Source organism: Coturnix japonica, unplaced genomic scaffold (assembly GCF_054131305.1).
Source record: "Coturnix japonica strain WE unplaced genomic scaffold, WE-NBRP24 Scf089, whole genome shotgun sequence".
Classification (NCBI taxonomy): Eukaryota; Metazoa; Chordata; class Aves; order Galliformes; family Phasianidae; genus Coturnix; species Coturnix japonica.
In genome coordinates, this window is record NW_028188992.1 from 1 (window position 1) to 27962 (window position 27962).

At 54.6% G+C, this 27962-nt stretch overlaps 1 protein-coding gene across 1 annotated transcript; it reads right to left on the reverse strand.

Moving 5' to 3' along the window:
• Window positions 1-617: 617 nt before the first annotated feature.
• DMPK (DM1 protein kinase) lies at window positions 618-27962 on the reverse strand (the record flags this gene model as incomplete). Its single annotated transcript, XM_085534628.1, has 10 exons — window positions 27862-27962; window positions 26484-26567; window positions 25143-25238; window positions 21483-21631; window positions 19999-20092; window positions 17610-17810; window positions 16225-16479; window positions 11059-11144; window positions 4698-4920; window positions 618-808 (listed from the first exon to the last, which is right to left on the reverse strand). Coding segments are annotated over exons 2-10 (1337 nt in total), but the record flags the coding sequence as incomplete, so codon positions are not given.

The following is a 27962-nucleotide window of genomic DNA, read 5'->3' on the forward strand; positions in this document are numbered from 1 at the left end:
CCCTATATCCCCCCCCATAACCCCATATCCCACCCCATAACCCCATAACCCCATAACCCCATATCCCTCCCCATATCCCACCCCATATCCCCCCATATCCCACCCCATATCCCCCCATATCCCCCCATATCCCCCCTTTAACCCCATAACCCCATATCCCCCCCATAACCCCATATCCCCCCATATCCCCCCACCCCCCCCCATATCCCCTCATATCCCCCATATCCCCCATATCCCCCCATATCCCACCCCATACCCCATATCCCCACCCCATAACCCCATATCCCACCCCTATAACCACCCCATAACCCCATATCCCCCCATATCCCCCCCCTATATCTCCCCATATCCCCCCATATCCCCCCTATATGACCCCATATCCCCCCCTATAACGTCATATCCCCCCCCATATCCCCCCATATCCCCCCTATATCTCCCCATAACCCCATAACCCCATATCCCCCCCCATATCCCCCCCATATCCCCCCATATCCCCCCATATCCCCCCATATAACCCTATATCCCCCTATATCCCCCCATATAACCCCATAACCCCCTATATCCCCCCATATCCCCCTATATCCCCCCATATCCCCCCCATACCCCCCCCCACATACCGGAGCAGCCCCTCCCCCTCCGCCCTGACCCGCTCCAATTCTCTCTGTAGTTCCACGTTCGGTTCCGGTTCGTTCCGGGGGGGTCCGTCCCCATTTGGGGGGGGGGCGGCAGGGGGGGGGGCAGGGGAGGCACCTGATTGGTCGGGGGGGGGAACTGGGGGGGCTTCAGCTTCTGGGGTGGGAGGGGGGATCTGTGGGGGGGGGGGGATAAAATGGGGGGGGGTCACAACCTGGACCCCCCCCCCAATAGGAACTCATAAGGCATCGTAACCCACCCCATAACCCTATATACACCCCATAACCCTATATCCCCCCTTATCCCACCCCATAACCCCATATACGACCCCATATCCCCCCTATATCCCCCCATATCCCCCCATATCCCACCCCATAACCCCACATCCGACCCCATAACCCCATATCTGACCCCATAACCCCATATCCGACCCCATAACCCCATATCCCGCCCCATAACCCCATATCCGACCCCATAACCCCATATCCCCCCATACCCCACCCCATACCCCCCTTATCCCACCCCATAACCCCATATACAACCCCATAACCCCCAATAACCCCATATCCCACCCCATATCCCCATATCCCACCCTATAACCCCATACCCCCCCATATCCCTCCATAACCCCATATACGACCCTATAACCCCATACCCCCCCCATATCCCCTATATCCCCCCATATCCCCCCATATCCCACCCCATAACCCCACATCCGACCCCATAACCCCATATCTGACCCCATAACCCCATATCCCGCCCCATAACCCCATATCCGACCCCATAACCCCATATCCCCCCATACCCCACCCCATACCCCCCTTATCCCACCCCATAACCCCATATACAACCCCATAACCCCCAATAACCCCATATCCCACCCCATATCCCCATATCCCACCCTATAACCCCATACCCCCCCATATCCCTCCATAACCCCATATACGACCCTATAACCCCATACCCCCCCCATATCCCCTATATCCCCCCATATCCCCCCATATCCCACCCCATAACCCCATAACCCACCCTATAACCCCCTATATCCCCCCTTATCCCACCCTATAACCCCATATCCCCCCATATCCCCCCCATATCCCCCCATATCCCACCCCATAACCCCACATACGACCCCATAACCCCATAACCCCCCCCTACACCCCCATATCCCCCCATAACCCCCCCCCTTATCCCACCCCATAACCCCATATACGACCCCATACCCCCCCATATCCCCCCATATCCCCCCATATCCCACCCCATAACCTCATATACGACCCCATATCCCCCCTATATCCCCCCATATCCCCCCATATCCCACCCCATAACCCCATATCCCACCCCATAACCCCATATACGACCCCATAACCCCATATCCCCCCTTATCCCCCCATATCCCACCCCATAACCCCACATACGACCCCATAACCCCATATCCGACCCCATAACCCCATATCCCACCCCATAACCCCATATCCCGCCCCATAACCCCATATCCCGCCCCATAACCCCATATACGACCCCATAACCCCATATATCCCCCCCATATCACCCCATAACCCCCCTATCCCACCCCATAACCCCATATACGACCCCATATCCCCCATATCCCCCCATATCCCACCCCATACCCCCCCATAACCCCATACCCCACCCCATATCCCACTCCATAACCCCATATCCCACCCCATAACCCCATATACGACCCCATAACCCCCTATATTCCCCCATATACCCCCCATATCCCTCCATATCCCCCCATAACCCCCTATATCCCCCCATATTCCCACCCCATACCCCCCTTATCCCACCCTATAACCCCATATACGACCCCATAACCCCATATCCCACCCCATAACCCCATAACCCCCTATATCCCCCCTTATCCCACCCTATAACCCCATACCCCACCCTATAACCCCCCTATATCCCCCTCCAATAACCCCATATCCCCCCCTTATCCCACCCTATAACCCCATATCTCCCCTATATCCCCCCATACCCCACCCCATAACCCCATATACGACCCCATAACCCTATATCCCCTCATACCCCACCCCATACCCCCCTTATCCCACCCTATAACCCCATATACGACCCCATAACCCCATACCCCACCCTATAACCCCATACCCCCCCCCTTACCCCCCATATCCGACCCCATAACCCCATATCCCCCCCATAACCCCATATCTAACCCCATAACCCCATATCCGACCCCATAACCCCATACCCCCCCCTTACCCCCCATATCCGACCCCATAACCCCATATCCGACCCCATAACCCCATACCCCCCCCTTATCCCCCTTATCCCACCCCATAACCCCATATCCCCCCTTATCCTACCCCATAACCCCATATACGACCCCATATCCCCCCTATATCCCCCCATATCCCCCCATATCCCACCCCGTACCCCCCCATAACCCCATACCCCACCCCATAACCCCATATCCGACCCCATAACCCCATAACCCCACCCCATAACCCCCTATATTCCCCCATATACCCCCCATATCCCTCCATATCCCCCATAACCCCCTATATCCCCCCATATTCCCACCCCATACCCCCCTTATCCCACCCTATAACCCCATATACGACCCCATAACCCCATATCCCACCCCATACCCCCCATAACCCCATATACGACCCCAATAACCCCATATTCCCCCCATAACCCCATAACCCCATATCCACCCCATATCCCCATACCCCACCCTATATCCCCCCCATAACCCCATACCCCATCCCATAACCCCATATACGGCCCCATAACCCCCAATAACCCCATATCCCACCCCATATCCCCATATCCCACCCTATAACCCCATACCCCCCCCTATATCCCCCCATATCCCCCCTTACCCCCCTTATCCCACCCCATAACCCCATATACGACCCCATAACCCCCTATATCTCCCCTATACCCCCCCATATCCCCCCTTACCCCCCATATCCCCCCTTATATCCCCCCCCAAACCCCGTACCTTCCCATATAAGACCTCATAACCCCATATATCCCCCCATATCCCACCCCATAACCCCATATACGACCCCATACCCCCCCTATATCCCCTATCCCCCCCCCTTAACCCCCATATCCCCCCATATTCGACCCCATAACCCCATACCCCCCCATAACACCCCATATATCCGCCCCCAAACCCCAGACCCCCCCATATCACCCCATACCCCCCCTTATCCCACCCTATAACCCCATATACGACCCCATAACCCCATATCCCCCCTATATCCCCTATACCCCCTATCCCCCCCCCTTACCCCCCATACCCCCCCATGTCTCCCCCATATCACCCCATACCCCCCCATATCCCACCCCATAACCCCATATACCCCCATATCCCCCCATATCCCCCCCTTATCCCCCCATAACCCCGTACCCCACCCCATACATAACCCCAGAACCCCATATCCCACCCCATAACCCCATATACGACCCCATAACCCCATACCCCCCCCCTTACCCCCCATATCCGACCCCATAACCCCATATCCGACCCCATAACCCCATATCCCCCCATACCCCACCCCATACCCCCCTTATCCCACCCCATAACCCCATATACGACCCCATAACCCCCAATAACCCCATAACCCACCCCATAACCCCATATACGACCCCATAACCCCCCCCTTACCCCCCATATCCCACCCCATAACCCCATATCCGACCCCATAAACCCCCATAACCCCATACCCCACCCATATCCCCTCTTATCCCACCCCATAACCCCATATCCCCCCCTTACCCCCCATAACCCCATAACCCCACCCCATAACCCCATATACGACCCCATATCCGACCCCATAACCCCATACCCCCCCCTTACCCCCCATATCCCCCCATATCCCACCCCATAACCCCATATATCCCACCCCATAACCCCATATCCCACCCTATAACCCCATAACCCCCAACATAACCCCATATCCCCCCATATCCCCCCCCCCCCATAACCCCATATCCGACCCCATAACCCCATATACGACCCCATAACCCCATATCCGACCCCATAACCCCATAACCCCATATATTACCCCCTCTTCCTGGCTGTCCTCTGGGGGGGTCCCCAATATGGGGGGGGGGGTCGATGGTCTCCTGTGATGCCCCTTGCGGTGGTGCCCCCCCCCTTTATGGGGGTGGTGATGGGGGGGGGGCGTGTGGGGGGCGTGCGAGGAACGACGGGGGGGGGGCGTGGGGGGCGGCCCCATAAGGGGGGGGTCGTACATCGGATCCTCATCGTCGTCGTCGTCTTCGTCCCTATAAGGTGGGGGGGGGGATATGGGGTGAGATCTGACCCCATAGAGCCCTGCCCTATAGATCTGTGACCCCATAGAGCCCTGCCCCATAGAGCCCTGCCCTATTGAGCCCTGCCCCATAGAGCCCTGCCCTATAGAGCCCTGCCCCTATAGAGCTCTGCCCCTATAGAGCTCTGCCCTATAGAGCTCTGCCCCATAGAGCCCTGCCCTATAGAGCCCTGCCCCATAGAGCCCTGCCCCCATAGAGCCCTGCCCCTATAGAGCTCTGCCCCATAGAGCCCTGCCCTATAGAGCCCTGACCCCATAGAGCCCTGCCCTATAGATCTGTGACCCCATAGAGCCCTGCCCTATAGAGCCCTGCCCTATAGATCTGTGACCCCATAGAGCCCTGCCCCCATAGAGCCCTGCCCTATAGAGCTCTGCCCCTATAGAGCCCTGCCCCATAGAGCCCTGCCCCTATAGAGCTCTGCCCCATAGAGCCCTGCCCTATAGATCTGTGACCCCATAGAGCCCTGCCCTATAGAGCCCTGCCCTATAGAGCTCTGCCCCTATAGAGCTCTGCCCTATAGAGCTCTGCCCCATAGAGCCCTGCCCTATAGAGCCCTGCCCTATAGAGCTCTGCCCCTATAGAGCTCTGCCCTATAGAGCTCTGACCCCATAGAGCCCTGCCCCTATAGAGCCCTGTCCCCATAGAGCCCTGCCCCATAGAGCTCTGCCCTATAGAGCCCTGCCCCTATAGAGTCCTGCCCTATAGAGCTCTGCCCCATAGAGCCCTGCCCCATAGAGCTCTGCCCCATAGAGCCCTGCCCTATAGATCTGTGACCCCATAGAGCCCTGCCCCATAGAGCCCTGCCCCATAGAGCTCTGCCCCATAGAGCCCTGCCCTATAGATCTGTGACCCCATAGAGCCCTGCCCCATAGAGCCCTGCCCCATAGAGCTCTGCCCCATAGAGCTCTGCCCCATAGAGCCCTGCCCTATAGAGCTCTGCCCCATAGAGCCCTGCCCTATAGAGCCCTGCCCTATAGAGCCCTGCCCCATAGAGCCCTGCCCCTATAGAGCTCTGCCCCATAGAGCCCTGCCCCATAGAGCTCTGCCCCATAGAGCTCTGCCCCATAGAGCCCTGCCCTATAGATCTGTGACCCCATAGAGCCCTGCCCCATAGAGCCCTGCCCCATAGAGCCCTGCCCTATAGAGCTCTGCCCCATAGAGCCCTGCCCTATAGATCTGTGACCCCATAGAGCCCTGCCCCATAGAGCCCTGCCCTATAGAGCCCTGCCCCATAGAGCCCTGCCCTATAGAGCCCTGCCCTATAGATCTGTGACCCCATAGAGCCCTGCCCCATAGAGCCCTGCCCCTATAGATCTGTGACCCCATAGAGCCCTGCCCCTATAGAGCCCTGCCCTATAGAGCCCTGCCCCCTATAGAGCCCTGCCCTATAGATCTGTGACCCCATAGAGCCCTGCCCCTATAGAGCCCTGCCCTATAGAGCCCTGCCCTATAGATCTGTGACCCCATAGAGCCCTGCCCTATAGAGCCCTGCCCTATAGAGCTCTGCCCCATAGAGCCCTGCCCTATAGAGCCCTGCCCCATAGAGCCCTGCCCCATAGAGCCCTGCCCTATAGATCTGTGACCCCATAGAGCCCTGCCCTATAGAGCCCTGCCCTATAGATCTGTGACCCCATAGAGCCCTGCCCTATAGAGCCCTGCCCTATAGAGCCCTGCCCTATAGATCTGTGACCCCATAGAGCCCTGCCCTATAGATCTGTGACCCATAGAGCCCTGCCCTATAGATCTGTGACCCCATAGAGCCCTGCCCTATAGAGCCCTGCCCTATAGACACCCTATAGTGCCCCACTCTATAGCCTACCCCATAGCCCCCCACCCCATATCCCACCCCATAACCCCATATCCCACCCTATAACCCCATATCCCACCCCATAACCCCATACCCCACCCCATAACCCCATACCCCACCCCATAACCCCATATCCCACCCCAAATCCCACCCCATAACCCCATAACCCCATATCCCACCCCATATCCCACCCCATAACCCCATAACCCCATATCCCACCCCATAACCCCATATCCCCCCTATAACCCCATATCCCCCCTATAACCCCATATCCCCCTATATCCCCCCCATACCACCCCATAACCCCCCATAACCCCATACCCCACCCCATATCCCACCCCATACCCCCCCATAACCCCATACCCCACCCCATATCCCACCCCATACCCCCCCACCCCATAGCTCACCCCATAACCCACCCCATAGCCCTATAACCCCCCACCCCATAACCCCCCACCCCATACCCCACCCCATAGCCCACCCCATAACCCACCCCATAACCCCATATCCCACCCCATATCCCCCCATAACCCCATACCCCCCATAACCCCATACCCCATAACCCCATACCCCCATAACCCCATACCCCACCCCATACCCCCCATAACCCCATAACCCCATACCCCACCCTATAACCCCATACACCCCATAACCCCATACCCCCCATAACCCCATACCCCACCCCATAACCCCATACCCCCCATAACCCCATACCCCACCCCATAACCCCATATCCCACCCCATATCCCACCCCATAACCCCATAGCCCACCCCATAACCCCATATCCCACCCCATACCCCACCCCATAACCCCATACCCCACCCCATAACCCCCCATAACCCCCCATAACCCCATAACCCCATACCCCACCCCATAACCCCATACCCCCCATAACCCCATACCCCACCCCATAACCCCATATCCCACCCCATAACCCCATATCCCCATAACCCCATATCCCCATAACCCCATAACCCCATATCCCACCCCATATCCCACCCCATAACCCCATAACCCCATATCCCACCCCATAGCCCCCATAACCCCATATCCCACCCCATAACCCCATACCCCACCCCATAACCCGATATCCCACCCCATAACCCCAAATCCCACCCCATAACCCCATAACCCCATATCCCACCCCATACCCCACCCCATAACCCCATATCCCACCCCATACCCCACCCCATAACCCCACACCCCACCCTATATTCGACCCCATAACCCCATAACCCCATATCCCACCCCATAACCCCATACCCCACCCCATAACCCCATAGCCCACCCCATACCACCCCATATCCCACCCCATAACCCACCCCATAACCCCATAACCCCATATCCCCCCATAACCCCATACCCCACCCCATATCCCCCCATAACCCCATACCCCCCATAACCCCATATCCCACCCCATATCCCACCCCATACCCCCCATAACCCCAAATCCCACCCCATAACCCCATACCCCACCCCATAACCCCCCATAACCCCATAACCCCATAACCCCATATCCCACCCCATACCCCATACCCCACCCCATACCCCCCATAACCCCAAATCCCACCCCATAACCCCATACCCCACCCCATAACCCCCCATAACCCCATAACCCCATAACCCCATATCCCACCCCATACCCCACCCCATACCCCACCCCATAACCCCATAGCCCACCCCATACCACCCCATAACCCCATATCCCACCCCATAACCCCATATCCCACCCCATACCCCACCCCATAGCCCACCCCATAACCCCAAATCCCACCCCATACCACCCCATAACCCCATACACCACCCCATAACCCCATATCCCACCCCATATCCCACCCCATAACCCCATAACCCCATACCCCATAACCCCATATCCCACCCCATAACCCCATATCCCACCCCATAACCCCATACCCCACCCCATACCACCCCATAACCCCATATCCCACCCCATATCCCACCCCATAACCCCATAACCCCATATCCCACCCCATATCCCCCCATAACCCCATATCCCCCCCATAACCCCATAACCCCATACCCCACCCCATACCCCCCATAACCCCATACCCCCCATAACCCCATACCCCACCCCATAACCCCATAACCCCATAACCCCATAACCCCATATCCCACCCCATAACCCCATACCCCACCCCATACCCCACCCCATAACCCCATAACCCCCCATAACCCCATAACCCCATAACCCCATACCCCACCCCATAACCCTATATCCCACCCCATAACCCTATATCCCACCCCATAACCCCATAACCCCATACCCCACCCCATAACCCCATACCCCACCCCATAACCCCATACCCCACCCCATAACCCTATATCCCACCCCATAACCCTATATCCCACCCCATAACCCCATAACCCCATACCCCACCCCATAACCCCATATCCCACCCCATAACCCCCCATAACCCCATAACCCCATATCCCACCCCATACCCCACCCCATAACCCCATAGCCCACCCCATAGCCCACCCCATAACCCCCCATACCCCACCCCATAACCCTCCATAACCCCATAACCCCATAACCCCATATCCCACCCTATAAACCCATACCCCCCATAACCCCATACCCCACCCCATAACCCCATATCCCACCCCATAACCCCATATCCCCATAACCCCATATCCCCATAACCCCATAACCCCATATCCCACCCCATATCCCACCCCATAACCCCATAACCCCATATCCCACCCCATATCCCACCCCATAACCCCATAACCCCATAACCCCATATCCCACCCCATATCCCACCCTATAACCCCATATCCCCCCCATAACCCCATAACCCCACCCCATAACCCCATATCCCACCCCATAACCCCCCATACCCCACCCCATAACCCTCCATAACCCCATAACCCCATAACCCCATATCCCACCCTATAAACCCATACCCCACCCCATACCCCACCCCATACCCCACCCCATAACCCCATATCCCACCCCATAACCCCATATCCAACCCCATAACCCCATACCCCCCATAACCCCATACCCCACCCCATAACCCCATACCCCACCCCATATCCCCCCATAACCCCATACCCCACCCCATAACCCCATACCCCCCATAACCCCCCATAACCCCATACCCCCCATAACCCCATATCCCCCCCATAACCCCATAACCCCATATCCCTTCGTAACCCCATATCCCACCCCATAACCCCATATCTCCCCATAACCCCATATCCCACCCCATAACCCCATAACCCCATATCCCATCCCATATCCCACCCTATAACCCCATATCCCACCCCATAACCCATAACCCCATAACCCCATATCCTACCCCATAACCCCATACCCCACCCCATACCCCACCCCATAACCCCATACCCCACCCCATATCCCCCCATAACCCCATACCCCCCATAACCCCATACCCCACCCCATAACCCCATATCCCACCCCATAACCCCATAACCCCATAACCCCATATCCCACCCCATAACCCCATAACCCCATATCCCACCCCATATCCCACCCTATAACCCCATATCCCCCCCATAACCCCATAACCCCACCCCATAACCCCATATCCCACCCCATAACCCCATAACCCCATAACCCCATATCCCACCCCATAACCCCATATCCCACCCCATAACCCCATACCCCACCCCATAGCCCACCCCATAGCCCACCCCATAACCTCCCTCCCCACCTCGCACCTCACCCCATAACCCCATAGCCCACCCCATAACCCCAAATCCCACCCCATAACCCCATAACCCCATATCCCACCCCATATCCCACCCCATAACCCCATAACCCCATATCCCACCCCATATCCCACCCCATAACCCCATATCCCCCTATATCCCCCCCATACCACCCCATAACCCCATAACCCCATATCCCCCCATAACCCCATACCCCACCCCATAACCCCATACCCCACCCCATAACCCCATAACCCCATAACCCCATACCCCACCCCATAACCCCATATCCCACCCCATAACCCCATAACCCCCATAACCCCATACCCCACCCCATAACCCCATACCCCACCCCATAACCCCATAACCCCATAACCCCATACCCCACCCCATAACCCCATATCCCACCCCATAACCCCATAACCCCCATAACCCCATACCCCACCCCATAACCCCATACCCCACCCCATAACCCCATACCCCATAACCCCATAACCCCATAACCCCATACCCCACCCCATAACCCCATACCCCACCCCATAACCCCATACCCCACCCCATACCCCACCCCATATAATCTCACCCTTGCTCCCCCCTGACGTACGAATACCCCATAAATGGGAACTGCAGCCCCACATCGGGGGGGTCCCACGGCTCCTCGGGGGGGTCCTGGGGGGGGAAACAATGGGGTCAGACCCCAAATAACCCCATAGAGAATAACGACCCCTGACCCTATTGAGCCCATTAACCCCATAAACCCCATTGACCCCATTACCCCATTACCCCCCATTGACCCCATAGACCCTATAGACCCCATAGACCGCATAGACCCCATAACCCCATTGACCTCCATAGACCCCATAGACCCCATAGACCCCATAACCCCCTATTGACCCCATAACCACCCCCAACCCCATAGACCCTATATCCCCCCACTGACCCCATAACCCCCCCTGACCCCAATACCCCATAGACCCCATAGACCCCATAACCCCATAACCCCCATTGACCCTATTGACCCTATTGATCCCATAGACCTCATAACCCCATAGACCCTATAACCCCACTGATCCCATAGACCCCATAGACCCCATAACCCCATTACCCCCATAGACCCCATAACCCCCATTGACCCTATTGATCCCATAGACCCCATAACCCCATAACCCCATAACCCCATAGACCCCATAACCCCATAACCCCATAACCCCATAGACCCCATAACCCCATAGACCCCATAACCCCATATCCTCATAACCCCATAACCCCCATTGACCCTATTGACCCCATAACCCCATAACCCCATAGACCCCATAGACCCCATTAACCCTATATCCCCCCCATAGACCCCATAACCCCATAACCCCCCCATTGATCCCATTACCCCCATTGACCCTATTGACCCCATCACCCCATAGACCCCATATAACCCTATAACCCCATTACCCCCATAACCCCATAGCCCCCATATAACCCCATAGACCCCATTAACCCTATATCACCCCATATAACCCTATATCCCCCCATAGACCCCATATAACCCCATAACCCCATAACCCCATATAACCCCATATAGCCCCATATAACCCCATAACCCCATATAACCCTATATTCCCCCATATACCCCCATATACCCCCATATAACCCCATATAACCCCATATAACCCTATATCCCCCCATATACCCCCATATAACCCCATATAACCCCATATAACCCCAATAACCCTATATCACCCCATAACCCCATTACCCCCATTGACCCCATAGACCCCACTGACCCCATAACCCCCATTACCCCCATTACCCCCATTACCCTCATTGACCCCATTGACTCTATTGACCCTATTGACCCCATAACCCCATAGACCCCATAACCCCCATTGACCCCATTGACCCCATAACCCCATTACCCCCATTACCCCCATTGCCCCCATTGACCCCATAACCCCATTACCCCCATTGACCCCATAGACCCCACTGACCCCATAACCCCCATTACCCCCATTACCCCCATTACCCTCATTGACCCCATTGACTCTATTGACCCCATAACCCCATAGACCCCATAGACCCCATAGACCCCATTAACCCTATATCCCCCCCATAGACCCCATAACCCCATAACCCCATAGACCCATAACCCCATTACCCCCATTACCCCCATTACCCCCATTGACCCCATAACCCCATATAACCCCATCACTCCATAACCCCCATAACCCCATAACCCCATAGACCCCATAGACCCCATAACCCCATAACCCCATAGACCCCACTGACCCCATAACCCCATAACCCCATAGACCCCATAGACCCCATAACCCCATTGACCCTATATCACCCCATAACCCCATAACCCCATAACCCCATAACCCCCATAACCCCATAGACCCCATAACCCCATAACCCCATCACCCCATAACCCCATATCCCCATAACCCCATAACCCCCATTAACCCTATTGACCCTATTGATCCCATAGACCTCATAACCCCATAGACCCCATAACCCCATAACCCCATTGACCCCCATAACCCCATAGACCCCAATACGCCCATTACCCCCATTGACTCCATTACCCCCATTAACCCTATTGACCCCATTGACCCTATTGATCCCATATACCCCATAACCCCATAACCCCATATAACCCCATAACCCCATTACCCCATTACCCCCATTACCCCCATTAACCCCATTGACCCTATTGACCCTATTGACCCCATAACCCCATAACCCCATAACCCCATAACCCCATTAACCCTATATCACCCCATAACCCCATAACCCCATAACCCCATATAACCCCATATAACCCTATATCCACCCATAGACCCCATATAACCCCATAGACCCCATATAACCCCATAACCCCCATAGACCCCATAGACCCCATAGACCCCATAGACCCCATATAACCCCATATAACCCCATATAACCCTATATCCCCCCATAGACCCCATATAACCCCATTAACCCCATTACCCCCATTGACCCCATAGACCCCATAACCCCATGTAACCCCATAACCCCATAACCCTATATCCCCCCCATATCCCCATAACCCCATAACCCCATAACCCCATTAACCCTATATCACCCCATAACCCCATAACCCCATAACCCCATAACCCCATTACCCCCATTACCCCCATTAACCCTATTGACCCCATAACCCCCATTACCTCCATTGACCCCATTACCCCCATTGACCCCATAACCCCCATTGACCCTATTGACCCTATTGATCCCATAGACCCCATAACCCCATAACCACATAGACCCCATAACCCTATTAACCCCATTAACCCCATTAACCCTATTGACCCCATTACCCCATAACCCCCATAGACCCCATAGACCCCATAGACCCCATAACCCCCATAGACCCCATAACCCCCCCATTGACCCCATTACCCCCATTGACCCCATAACCCCATAACCCCAATAACCCTAATAACCCCATAGACCCCATAACCCCATAACCCCATAACCCCATATCCCCCCCATAGACCCCATAACCCCATAACCCCATATCCCCATTGACCCCATTACCCCCATTGACCCCATTGACCCCATTGACCCCATTGACCCCATAGACCCCATAGACCCCATAGACCCCATAACCCCATAACCCCATTACCCCCATAACCCCCATGGACCCCATTGACCCCATTGACCCTATTGACCCTATTGACCCCATAACCCCATAACCCCATAACCCCATTAACCCTATATCACCCCATAACCCCATAACCCCATTACCCCCATTACCCCCATTACCCCCATTAACCCTATTGACCCCATAACCCCCATTACCTCCATTACCCCCATTACCCCCATTGACCCCATTGACCCTATTGACCCCATAACCCCATTAACCCTATATCACCCCATAACCCCATAACCCCATACCCCCCCATAACCCCATAACCCCATATACCCCATAGACCCCATAACCCCCATTGACCCCATAACCCCCATAGACCCTATTACCCCCATTAACCCTATTGACCCTATATCACCCCATAGACACCATAACCCCATAACCCCCATTGACCCTATTGATCCCATAGACCCCATAACCCCATAACCCCCATAGACCCCATAGACCCCATTAACCCCAATACCCCCATTGACCCCATTGACTCCATAGACCCCATAACCCCATTAACCCTATATCACCCCATAACCCCATAGACCCCATATACCCCATATAACCCCATAACCCCATAGACCCCATATCCCCCCCATAGACCCCATTACCCCCATTACCCCCATTGACCCCATTACCCCATATCCCCCCCATTGACCCCATTACCCCCCCGCAGACCCCATAACCCCATAGATCCCATATAACCCCATCACCCCATATAACCCCATAACCCCATAACCCCATAACCCTATATCCCCCCCATAGACCCCATAGACCCCATTAACCCCATAGAGTCCCCATAGACCCCATAGACCCCATAGACCCCATATAACCCCATAACCCCATAACCCCATTGACCCCCATAGACCCCATAGACCCCATAACCCCATAGACCCCATAACCCCATAACCCCATAACCCCATAACCCCATTAACCCCATAACCACTCCCAACCCTATAGACCCTATATCCCCCCATTGACCCCATAACCACCCCCAACCCCATTGACCCCATAACCCCATAACCCCATAACCCCATAACCCCATAACCCCATAACCCCATTAACCCCATATAGCCCCATAACCCTATATCACCCCATAGACCCCATAACCCCATAGACCCCATAACCACTCCCAACCCCATAGACCCTATATCCCCCCATTGACCCCATTACCCCCCCACAGACCCCATAACCCCATTGACCCCCATAGACCCCAATACCCCATTGACCCCATAACCCAATTACCCCCATTAACCCTATTGACCGTATTGACCCCATAACCCCATAACCCCATATAGCCCCATAGACCCCATAGACCCCATTAACCCTATATCCCCCCCATAGACCCCATAACCCCCACTGACCCTATTGACCCTATTGATCCCATAGACCCCATAACCCCATAACCCCCCCATTGACCCCATTACCCCCATTGACCCTATTGATTCCATAGACTCCATAACCCCCCCGACCTCACTGATCCCATAGACCCCATAACCCCACAGACCCCATAACCCCATTACCCCCATTGACCCCATAACACCCCCCTGACCCCATTACCCCCATAGCTCCCATTGACCCCATAACCCCATAACCCCATAACCCCATAACCCTATATCCCCCCCATAACCCCATAACCCCATAACCCCATAGACCCCATAACCCCATAACCCCATAACCCCATAGACCCCATAGACCCCATAACCCCATAGACCCCATAACCCCATAACCCCATAACCTCATAACCCCATAACCCCCATTGACCCTATTGACCCCATAACCCCATAGACCCCATAACCCCATAATCCCATAACCCCATAGACCTCATAAGCCCCCATAACCCCATAACCCCATAACCCCCATTGACCCTATTGATCCTATTGACCCCATAACCCCATATAACCCCATAACCCCATAACCCCATAACCCCATAACCCCCTATTGACCCCATAACCACTCCCAACCCCATAGACCCTATATCCCCCCATTGACCCCATTACCCCCCCACAGACCCCATAACCCCATATAACCCCATATCCCCCCATAGACCCCATATAACCCTATATCCCCCCATATAACCCCATACCCCCTCACCGTGTCCGCGCTGCCCCCTTCAGGCAGGTCGAAGTTGGACGTGTCGGCTGCCCCATAGGCAATAGGTGCGTATGGCGCCTCCTGCTGGCGGAGCCGGCCCCATTGAATCCCGTCAAACAGGGGCTGGGCCCAGAAATCCCGCTGCCCACCGCGACCCAAACGGTCAGCGCGGTCACACAGCAACGAGCACAGCAGGGAGCGGGCGGGGGGCGGCACCGGGACACCGCCGCTGTCAGCCGGGAACGACAGGTGGTCCTATAAGACAATGTATGGGGTTATATGGGGTTAATGGGGGCTATAGGGTCATTCAATTAGGTCAATGGGGGCCATGGGGGCAATGGGGGTAATGGGGTCTATGGGGTCAGTGGGGGTATTGGGGTCTTTGGGGCCCCTGGGCCTTTATGGGGTCTATAGGGCCATATTGGGGTCTATAGGGCCGTATTGGGGTCTATAGGGCCATATTGGTGTCTATAGGGCCATATTAGGGTCTATAGGGCCGTATTGGGGTCTATAGGGCCGTATTGGGGTCTATAGGGCCATATTGGGGTCTATAGGGCCGTATTGGGGTCTATAGGGTCATATTGGGGTCCATGGGTCTTTATGGCATTTATAGGGCCGTATTGGGGTCTATAGGGCCGTATTAGGGTCTATAGGGCCGTATTGGGGTCCATGTGTCTTTATGGGGTCTATAGGGCCGTATTGGGGTCTATAGGACCATTTTGAGGTCTATAGGGCCATATTGGGGTCTATAGGGCCGTATTGGTGTCTATAGGGCCGTATTGGTGTCTATAGGGCCGTATTGGGGTCTATAGGGCCATATTGGGGTCTATAGGGCCGTATTGGGGTTTATAGGGCCGTATTGGGGTCCATGTGTCTTTATGGGGTTTATAGGGCCGTATTGGGGTCCATGGGTCTTTATGGCATTTATAGGGCCGTATTGGGGTCTATAGGGCCATATTGGGATCCATGGGTCTTTATGGCATTTATAGGGCCGTATTGGTGTCTATAGGGCCATATTGGGGTCTATAGGGCCATATTAGGGTCTATAGGGCCGTATTGGTGTCTATAGGGCCGTATTGGGGTCTATGGTCTTTATGGGGTCTATAGGGCCATATTGGTGTCTATAGGGCCATATTGGTGTCTATAGGGCCGTATTGGTGTCTATAGGGCCGTATTGGGGTCTATAGGGCCGTATTGGGGTCTATAGGGCCGTATTGAGGTCTATAGGGCCGTATTGGGGTCTATAGGGCCGTATTGGGGTCCATGTGTCTTTATGGGGTCTATAGGGCCGTATTGGTGTCTATAGGGCCGTATTGGTGTCTATAGGGCCGTATTGGGGTCTATAGGGCCGTATTAGGGTCTATAGGGCCGTATTGGGGTCTCACCTTATAGCTGAGGATGTTGGCGTAGGTCTGGGCCAGGCTGGGTGCGTAGAACGGGGCCCGGCCATAAAACATCTCGTAACCCAGGACCCCCAGAGCCCACCAGTCCACCTCCACCCCATAGAAACCCCCCGGAGCCTCCAGAGCACGCAGCATCTCGGGGGACAGGTAGTCGGGGGTACCCACAGCCACCGCACTGCGCACCTATAGGGGTATATGGGATTATAGGGTTATATGGGGTTATATGGGGTTATATGGGGTTATATGGGGTTATATATGGGGGACAGGTAGTCGGGGGTACCCACAGCCACCGCACTGCGCACCTATAGGGTATATGGGATATATGGGGTTATATGGGATATATGGGGTTATATGGGGTTATAGGGTTATATGGGGTTATATGGGGTTATATGGGGTTATATATGGGGGACAGGTAGTCGGGGGTACCCACAGCCACCGCACTGCGCACCTATGGGGGTATATGGGGTCAGATATAGGGTTATATGGGGTTATATGGGATATATGGGGGTATATGGGGGACAGGTAGTCGGGGGTACCCACAGCCACCGCACTGCGCACCTATGGGGGTATATGGGATATATGGGGTTATATGGGGTTATATGGGGTTATATGGGGTTATATGGGTTTATATGGGGTTATATGGGATATATGGGGCTATATGGGGTTATAGGGTTATATGGGGTTATATGGGGTTATATGGGGTTATATGGGGTTATATGGGGTTATATGGGATATATGGGATATATATGGGGTTATATGGGGTTATATGGGGTTATATGGGGTTATATGGGGTTATAGGGTTATATGGGGTTATATGGGGTTATATGGGGTTATAGGGATATATGGGGTTATATGGGATATATGGGATATATATGGGGTTATATGGGGTTATATATGGGGGACAGGTAGTCGGGGGTACCCACAGCCACCGCACTGTGCACCTATAGGGGTATATCGGGTCAGATATAGGGTTATATGGGGTTATATGGGGTTATATGGGATATATGGGGTTATATGGGGTTATATGGGGTTATATGGGGTTATATGGGATATATATGGGGTTATATGGGATATATATGGGGTTATATGGGGTTATATGGGATATATGGGATATATATGGGGTTATATGGGGTTATATGGGGTTATATGGGGATATATATGGGGGACAGGTAGTCGGGGGTACCCACAGCCACCGCACTGCGCACCTATAGGGGTATATGGGGTCAGATATAGGGTTATATGGGGTTATAGGGTTATATGGGGTTATATGGGGTTATATGGGGTTATATGGGGCTATAGGGTTATATGGGGTTATATGGGGTTATATGGGGTTATATGGGGATATATGGGGTTATATGGGGTTATATATGGGGGACAGGTAGTCAGGGGTACCCACAGCCACCGCACTGCGGACCTATAGGGGGATATGGGGTTATATGGGGTTATATGGGATTATAGGGTTATATGGGGTTATATGGGGTTATATGGGATTATAGGGTTATATGGGGTTATATGGGGTTATAGGGTTATATAAGGTTATATGGGGTTATATGGGATATATATGGGGTTATATGGGGTTATATATGGGGGACAGGTAGTCGGGGGTACCCACAGCCACCGCACTGCGCACCTATATGGGGTCAGATATAGGGTTATAGGGTTATATGGGGTTATATGGGGGTATGGGGTGGGATATGGGGTTATATGGGGTTATATGGGGTTATATGGGGTTATATGGGGTTATATGGGATATATGGGGTTATATGGGGTTATATGGGGTTATATGGGGTTATATGGGGTTATATGGGGTATATGGGGTTATATGGGGTTATATGGGGTTATATGGGGTTATATGGGATATATGGGATATATATGGGGTCAGATATAGGGTTATATGGGGTTATATGGGGTTATATGGGGTTATATGGGATATATGGGATATATATGGGGTTATATGGGGTTATATGGGATATATGGGGGTATATAGGGGTTATATGGGGTTATATGGGATATATGGGATATATATGGGGATATATGGGATATATATGGGGTTATATGGGGTTATATGGGATATATGGGATATATATGGGGTTATATGGGGTTATATGGGATATATGGGATATATATGGGGTTATATGGGGTTATATGGGGTTATATCGGGATATATATGGGGGACAGGTAGTCGGGGGTACCCACAGCCACCGCACTGCGCACCTATAGGGGTATATGGGGTTATATGGGGTTATATGGGGTGTTATGGAGTTATATGGGTTTATATGGGGTTATATGGGTTTATATGGGGTTATATGGGATATATGGGCTATATGGGGTTCTATGGGGTGCTATGGGGTTCTATGGGGTGCTGACTCACGGTGCCGTCTGCCCCCAGCCTCAGGCAGGACCCAAAATCCCCCAGTCTGACGTGGCCCCTCCGGTCCAGCAGCACGTTGTCGGGTTTGATGTCACTGGGGGGGGACACAGTGACCACATAGACCCCATAGACCCCATAGACCCCATTACCCCCATAGACCCCATTACCCCCATAGACCCCATTACCCCCATAGCCCCCATAGACCCCATAGATCCCATTACCCCCATAGACCCCATAGACCCCATAGACCCCATTACCCCCATAGCCCCCATAGACCCCATAGACCCCATAGACCCCAATACCCCCATTAACCCCATAGCCCCCATAGCCCCCATTACCCCCATTACCCCCATTGACCCCAATGCACCCATAGCCCCCATTACCCCCATTGCCCCCATTACCCCCAATACCCCCATAGTCCCCATTGACCCCATTAACCCCATAGCCCCCATTGACCCCCATTACTCCCATAGCCCCCATAGCCCTCATTGACCCCATTCACCCCATTCACCCCATAGCCCCCATTGACCCCATTACCCCCATTCACCCCATAGACCCCATAGACCCCATAGCCCCCATTCACCCCATAGCCCCCATAGCACCCATAGCCCCCATTCACCCCAATACCTCCATAGCCCCCATTCACCCCAATACCCCCATTCACCCCATTGACCCCATATCCCCCATAGCCCCCATTACCCCCATTGAACCCCATAGCCCCCATTCACCCCATTCATCCCATAGCCCCCATTACCCCCATTCACCCCATAGCCCCCATTAACCCCATAGCCCTCATAGCCCCCATTCTCCCCCATTAACCCCATAGCCCCCATTGAACCCCATAGCCCCCATAGCCTCCATTCACCCCACAGCCCCCATAGCCCCCATTACCCCCATTGAACCCCATAGCCCCCATTCACCCCATTCACCCCATAGCCCCCATAGCCCCCATTCTCCCCCATTAACCCCATAGCCCCCATTGACACCATTGACCCCATAGCCCCCATTACACCCATTGAACCCCATAGCCCACATAGCCTCCATTCACCCCACAGCCCACATAGCCCCCATTCTCCCCCATTAACCCCATAGCTCCCATTGACACCATTGACCCCATAGCCCCCATTACACCCATTGAACCCCATAGCCCCCATAGCCTCCATTCACCCCATAGCCCCCATTACCCCCATTGCCCCCCTAGCCCCCATTCACCCCATTACCCCCATTCACCCCATAGCCCCCATTCACCCCAATACCCCCATTACCCCCATAGCCCCCATTCACCCCATTACCCCCATTCACCCCATAGCCCCCATAGCACCCATAGCCCCCATTACCCCCATAGCCCCCATTCACTTCAATACCTCCATAGCCCCCATTCATCCCATTACCCCCATTCACCCCAATACCTCCATAGCCCCCATTCACCCCATAGCCCCCATTACCCCCATTGACCCCATATCCCCCATAACCCCATATCCCACCGGTGCACGTATCCCAGTCGATGCACGGAGTCGATGGCCACCACCAGCTCAGCCAGGTAGAACCGGGCCATGGGGGGGGGCAACCGGTCCCCGAACTTACTCAGTAGGGTCAGCAGGTCCCCCCCCACGTAGTACTCCATCACCAGGTACTGGGGGGGGACACGGTAATGGGGTCAGTGGGGGTAATGGGGGTAATGGGGGCTATGGGGTCAATGGGGGGAATGGGGTCAATGGGGGGAATGGGGGCTATGGGGGGAATGGGGGTAATGGGGGTAATGGGGTCAATGGGGGTAATGGGGTCAATGGGGGCTATGGGGGTAATGGGGGTAATGGGGGCTATGGGGGGAATGGGGGTAATGGGGGTAATGGGGTCAATGGGGGTAATGGGGGCTATGGGGGGAATGGAGGCTATGGGGGTCAATGGGGGCTATGGGGGTAATGGGGGTAATGGGGGCTATGGGGGGAATGGGGGTAATGGGGGTATTGGGGTCAATGGGGGATATGGGGTGAATGGGGGATAAGGGGTCGATGGGGGATATGGGGATATTGGGGTGAATGGGGGTAATGGGGGTAATGGGGGCTATGGGGATAATGGGGGTAATGGGGGCTATGGGGATAATGGGGGTCAATGGGGGCTATGGGGGTAATGGGGGCTATGGGGGTAATGGGGGTAATGGGGGTAATGGGGGGAATGGGGGTAATGGGGTCAATGGGGACTATGGGGGTAATGGGGTCAATGGGGGCTATGGGGGTAATGGGGGTAATGGGGGCTATGGGAATAATGGGGTCAATGGGGGTAATGGGGTCAATAGGTGTAATGGGGTCAATGGGGGTAATGGGGGCTATGGGGGTAATAAGGGCTATGGGGGCTATAGGGTTCTATGGGGGGTAATGGGGGCTCTGGGGGTCAATGGGGTCAATGGGTGGAATGGGGGCTATGGGGGCTATGGGGGCAATGGGGGTAATGGGGGTATTGGGGTCAATGGGGGATATGGGGTGAATGGGGGATAAGGGGTCGATGGGGGATATGGGGATATTGGGGTGAATGGGGGTAATGGGGGTAATGGGGGCAATGGGGATAATGGGGGTCAATGGGGGCTATGGGGATAATGGGGGTCAATGGGGGCTATGGGGATAATGGGGGCTATGGGGGTAATGGGTTAATGGGGGTTATGGGGGTTATGGGGTAATGGGGGTAATGGGGGTTATGGGGGTAATGGGAGTAATGGGGGCTATGGGGGTAATGGGGGCTATGGGGGTAATGGGGGCTATGGGGCCTATGGGGGTAATGGGGTCAATGGGGGCTATGGGGGTAATGGGGGTAATGGGGGTAATGGGGTCTATGGAGGCTATGGGGTCAATGGGGGGAATGGGGGTAATGGGGGCTATGGGGATAATGGGGGTCAATGGGGGCTATGGGGGTAATGGGGTGAATGGAGTCAATGGGGTCTTATGAGGATATATGGAGTCAATGGGATCCATGGGGTCAATGGGATCAATGGTGTCAATGGGGTCCTATGAGGATATATGGGGTCAATGGGGCCTATGGGGTCAATAGGGTCAATGGAGTCAATGTGATCAATGGAGTCAATGGGGTCCTATGAGGATATATGGGGTCAGTGGGGTCCTATGAGGATATATGGGGTCAGTGGGGTCCTATGAGGATATATGGGGTCAATGGGGTCCTATATGATCAATAGGGTCCATGGAGTCAATGTGGTCAATGGGGTCCTATGAGGATATATGGGGTCAGTGGGGTCCTATGAGGATATATGGGGTCAATGGGGTCCTATATGATCAATAGGGTCCATGGAGTCAATGTGGTCAATGGGGTCCTATGAGGTTATATGGGGTCAATGGGGTCCTATGAGGTTATATGGGGTCAATGGGGTCCTATGAGGATATATGGGGTCAATGGGGTCCTATGAGGATATATGGGGTCAATGGGGTCCTATGAGGATATATGGGGTCAATGGGGTCCTATGAGGATATATGGGGTCAATGGGGTCCTATGAGGATATATGGGGTCAGTGGGGTCTTATGAGGTTATATGGGGTCAATGGGGTCTTATGAGGATATATGGGGTCAATGGGGCCTATGGGGTCAATAGGGTCAATGGGTTCAGTGGGGTCAATGCGGTTCACGGGATCCATGTTGTCAATGGGGTCAATGGGGTCCTACGAGGATATATGGGGTCAATGGGGCCTATGGGGTCAATAGGGTCAATGGAGTCAATGTGATCAATGGAGTCAATGGGGTCGAATGAGGATATATGGGGTCAATGGGGTCCTATGAGGATATATGGGGTCAATGGGGTCCTATGAGGTTATATGGGGTCAATGGGGTCCTATGAGGATATATGGGGTCAATGGGGTCCTATGAGGATATATGGGGTCAATGGGGTCCTATGAGGATATATGGGGTCAATGGGGTCCTATGAGGATATATGGGGTCAGTGGGGTCAATGGGGCCTATGCGATCATGGGATCAATGGGGTTCATGGGATCCACGTTGTCAATGGGGTCAATAGGGTCAATGGGGTCCTATGAGGATATATGGGGTCAATGGGGCCTATGGGATCAATAGGGTCCATGGAGTCAATGTGGTCAATGAGGTCCTATGAGGTTATATGGGGTCAATGGGGTCCTATGAGGTTATATGGGGTCAATGGGGTCCTATGAGGATATATGGGGTCAATGGGGTCCTATGAGGATATATGGGGTCAATGGGGTCCTATGAGGATATATGGGGTCAATGGGGTCCTATGAGGATATATGGGGTCAGTGGGGTCAATGGGGCCTATGCGATCATGGGATCAATGGGGTTCATGGGATCCACGTTGTCAATGGGGTCAATAGGGTCAATGGGGTCCTATGAGGATATATGGGGTCAATGGGGCCTATGGGATCAATAGGGTCCATGGAGTCAATGTGGTCAATGAGGTCCTATGAGGTTATATGGGGTCAATGGGGTCCTATGAGGATATATGGGGTCAATGGGGTCCTATGAGGATATATGGGGTCAATGGGGTCCTATGAGGATATATGGGGTCAATGGGGTCCTATGAGGATATATAGGGTCAATGGGGTCCTATGAGGATATATGGGGTCAATGGGGTCCTATGAGGATATATGGGGTCAATGGGGTCCTATGAGGATATATGGGGTCAATGGGGTCCTATGAGGATATATGGGGTCAATGGGGTCCTATGAGGATATATGGGGTCAATGGGGTCCTATGAGGATATATAGGGTCAATGGGGTCCTATGAGGATATATGGGGTCAATGGGGTCCTATGAGGATATATGGGGTCAATGGGGTCCTATGAGGATATATGGGGTCAATGGGGTCCTATGAGGATATATGGTGTCAATGGTGTCCTATGAGGATATATGGGGTCAATGGGGTCCTGTGAGGATATATGGGGTCAATGGGGTCCTATGAGGATATATGGGGTCAATGGGGTTTTATGAGGATATATGGGGTCAATGGGGCCTATGGGATCAATAGGGTCCATGGAGTCAATGTGGTCAATGGGGTCGTATGAGGTTATATGGGGTCAATGGGGTCCTATGAGGATATATGGGGTCAATGGGGTCCTATGAGGATATATGGGGTCATTGGGGTCCTATAGGATCAATAGGGTCCGTGGGGTCCCACCAGACACTGTGGGTCCTGGAAGGCGAAGTGCAGCCGCGTGATCCATCGTCGGTCACCACGAACCAGAACATCCCGTTCCTCCCGGAAACACGAGAGCTGGGTAATAGGGTCAGTGGGGTCAGTGGGGTCAGTGGGGTCAGTGGGGTCAATGGGGTCAGTGGGGTCAGTGGGGTCAATGGGGTCAATGGGGTCAATAGGGTCAATAGGGCCAATGGGGTCAGGGGGGTCAATAGGGATTATGGGGTCAGTGGGGGTTATGGGGTCAATGGGGTCAATGGGGTCAGTGGGATCAATGGGGTCAATAGGGTCAATGGGGTCAATGGGGTCAATGGGGTCAGTGGGATCAATGGGGTCAGTGGGGTCAATGGGGTGAATGGGGTCAGGGTGGTCAATAGGGTCAATAGGGTGAATGGGGTCAATGGGGCCAAGTGGGGTCAATAGGGTCAATGGGGTCAATGGGGTCAGTGGGGTCAGTGGGGTCAATAGGGTCAATGGGGTCAGTGGGGTCAGTGGGGTCAATAGGGTCAATAGGGTGAATGGGGTCAGTGGGGTCAATAGGGTCAATGGGGTCAATAGGGTCAATGGGGTCAATAGGGTCAGTGGGGTCAATGGGGTCAATGGGGTCAATGGGGTCAATAGGGGTTGTGGGGTCAGTGGGGTCAGTGGGGTCAGTGGGGTCAATAGGGTCAATGGGGTCAGTGGGGTCAATAGGGTCAATGGGATCAGTGGGGTCAGTGGGGTCAATAGGGTCAATGGGGTCAATAGGGTCAATGGGGTCAATGGGGTTCAATAGGGTCAATAGGGTCAATGGGGTCAGTGTGGTCAATGGTGGCAATGGGGTCAGGGGAGTCAATAGGGTCAATAGGGTCAATGGGGTCAGGGGGGTCAATAGGGTCAATAGGGTGAATGGGGTCAATAGGGTCAGTGGGGTCAATGGGGTCAATGGGGTCAGGGGGGTCAATAGGGTCAATGGTGGCACCCAATGGAACCCAACGGAACCCAATGGCACCCAATGGAGCCCAATGGAGCCCAATGGCACCCAATGGCACACAACGGAACCCAATGGAACCCAATGGAACCCAATGGAACCCAACAGAACCCAATGGAACCCAATGGCACCCAATGGCACACAACGGAACCCAATGGAACCCAATGGAGCCCAATGGAACCCAATAGCACCCAATGGAGCCCAATGGAACCCAATAGAACCCAATGGAACCCAATGGAACACAATGGAACCCAATAGAACCCAATGGAACCCAATGGAACCCAACAGAACCCAATGGAACCCATTGCCCCCCATGTCCCCCCATGTCCCCCCATCTCCCCCCATGTCCCCACCTCCCCATGTCGCAGCAGGTCCCTTTTGTTCATGATCTTCATGGCGTAGATCTGTGCTGTCTCCTTCAGCCGCACCACGGCCACCTGGACCAATAGAACCCAATAGAACCCAATAGAACCAATAGAACCCAATAGAACATAATAGAACCCAATAGAACCCAACAGAACCCAATGGAACCCAATAGAACCCAATGGAACACAATGGAACCCAACAGAACCAAATAGAACCCAATGGAACCCAACAGAACCCAACGGAACCCAATGGAACCCAATAGAACCCAATGGAGCCCAATGGAACCCCAATGGAACCCAATGGAACCCAATAGAACCCAACAGAACCCAATGGAACCCAATGGAGCCCAATGGAACCCCAATGGAACCCAACAGAACCCAATGGATCCCAATTGAACCCAACAGCATTCAATGGCACCCAATGGAACCCAATTCTGACCCCCCCCCTTCATGCTGACCCCCCCCCCCTTAGTGCCCCCCCCCCTTTTGGTGCCCCCCCCCCCCATTCATTCTGACCCCCCCCATTCATACTGACCCACCCCCGTCTCGTTGTCCCCCCTCCCCCTTGGTCCCCGCCCCCCATTTTGGTGCCCACCCCCCCATTCATGCTGACCCCCCCCATCATGGTGCCCCCCCCCCCCTTTGGTGCCCCCCCCCACCCTTGGTCCCCCCACATCTCGGTGCCCCCTCCATCTCGTTGCCCCCCCCCCCCAATCTCGGTGCCCATCCCATATTACTTCCCGCCCCCCCATAATAGTGCCCCCCCCCTTCATACTGACCCCCCCCCATCTCGTTGTCCACCTCTCCCCTTGGTGCCCCCCCCCCATTTTGGTGCCCCCCCCATTCATGCTGTTCCCCCCCCCATTCATTCTGACCCCCCCCATCTCTCTGCCCCCCCCAATTAATTCTGACCCCCCCCAATTAATTCTGACCCCCCCCAATTAATTCTGACCCCCCCATATATTCTGCATCCCCCCCTTTATTCTGCCCCCCCCTTTTATTGTGACCCCCCCCCTTTATTCTGACCCCCCCCATCATGGTGCCCCCCCCACCCCAATCTCGGAGCCCCCCCCCTTTATTCTGACCCCCCCCTTTATTGTGCCCCCCAATCTTAATGCCCCCCCCCTAATCCCGGAGCCCCCCCCCTTTATTCTGACACCCCCATCTCTCTGCCCCCCCCCCCATCATCGTGGTGCCCCCCCCATCATGGTGCCCCCCCCACCCCCAATCTCGGAGCCCCCCCCCAATCTCGGAGCCCCCCCCCCCATTTATTCTGCCCCCCCCTTTATTGTGACCCCCCCCCACAATCTTGATGCCCACCCCCCCATCTCGTTGCCCCCCCCCATTTAGTTGCCGCCCCCCCCACCTCACTGAACGCCCCCTCCCGATGACTCTCAGCACTTCGAAGTCGGATCGTTGCAGCTGAAGCTCCTGAACCGCGGCCACCAACGGAGCCACTGCGGGGGG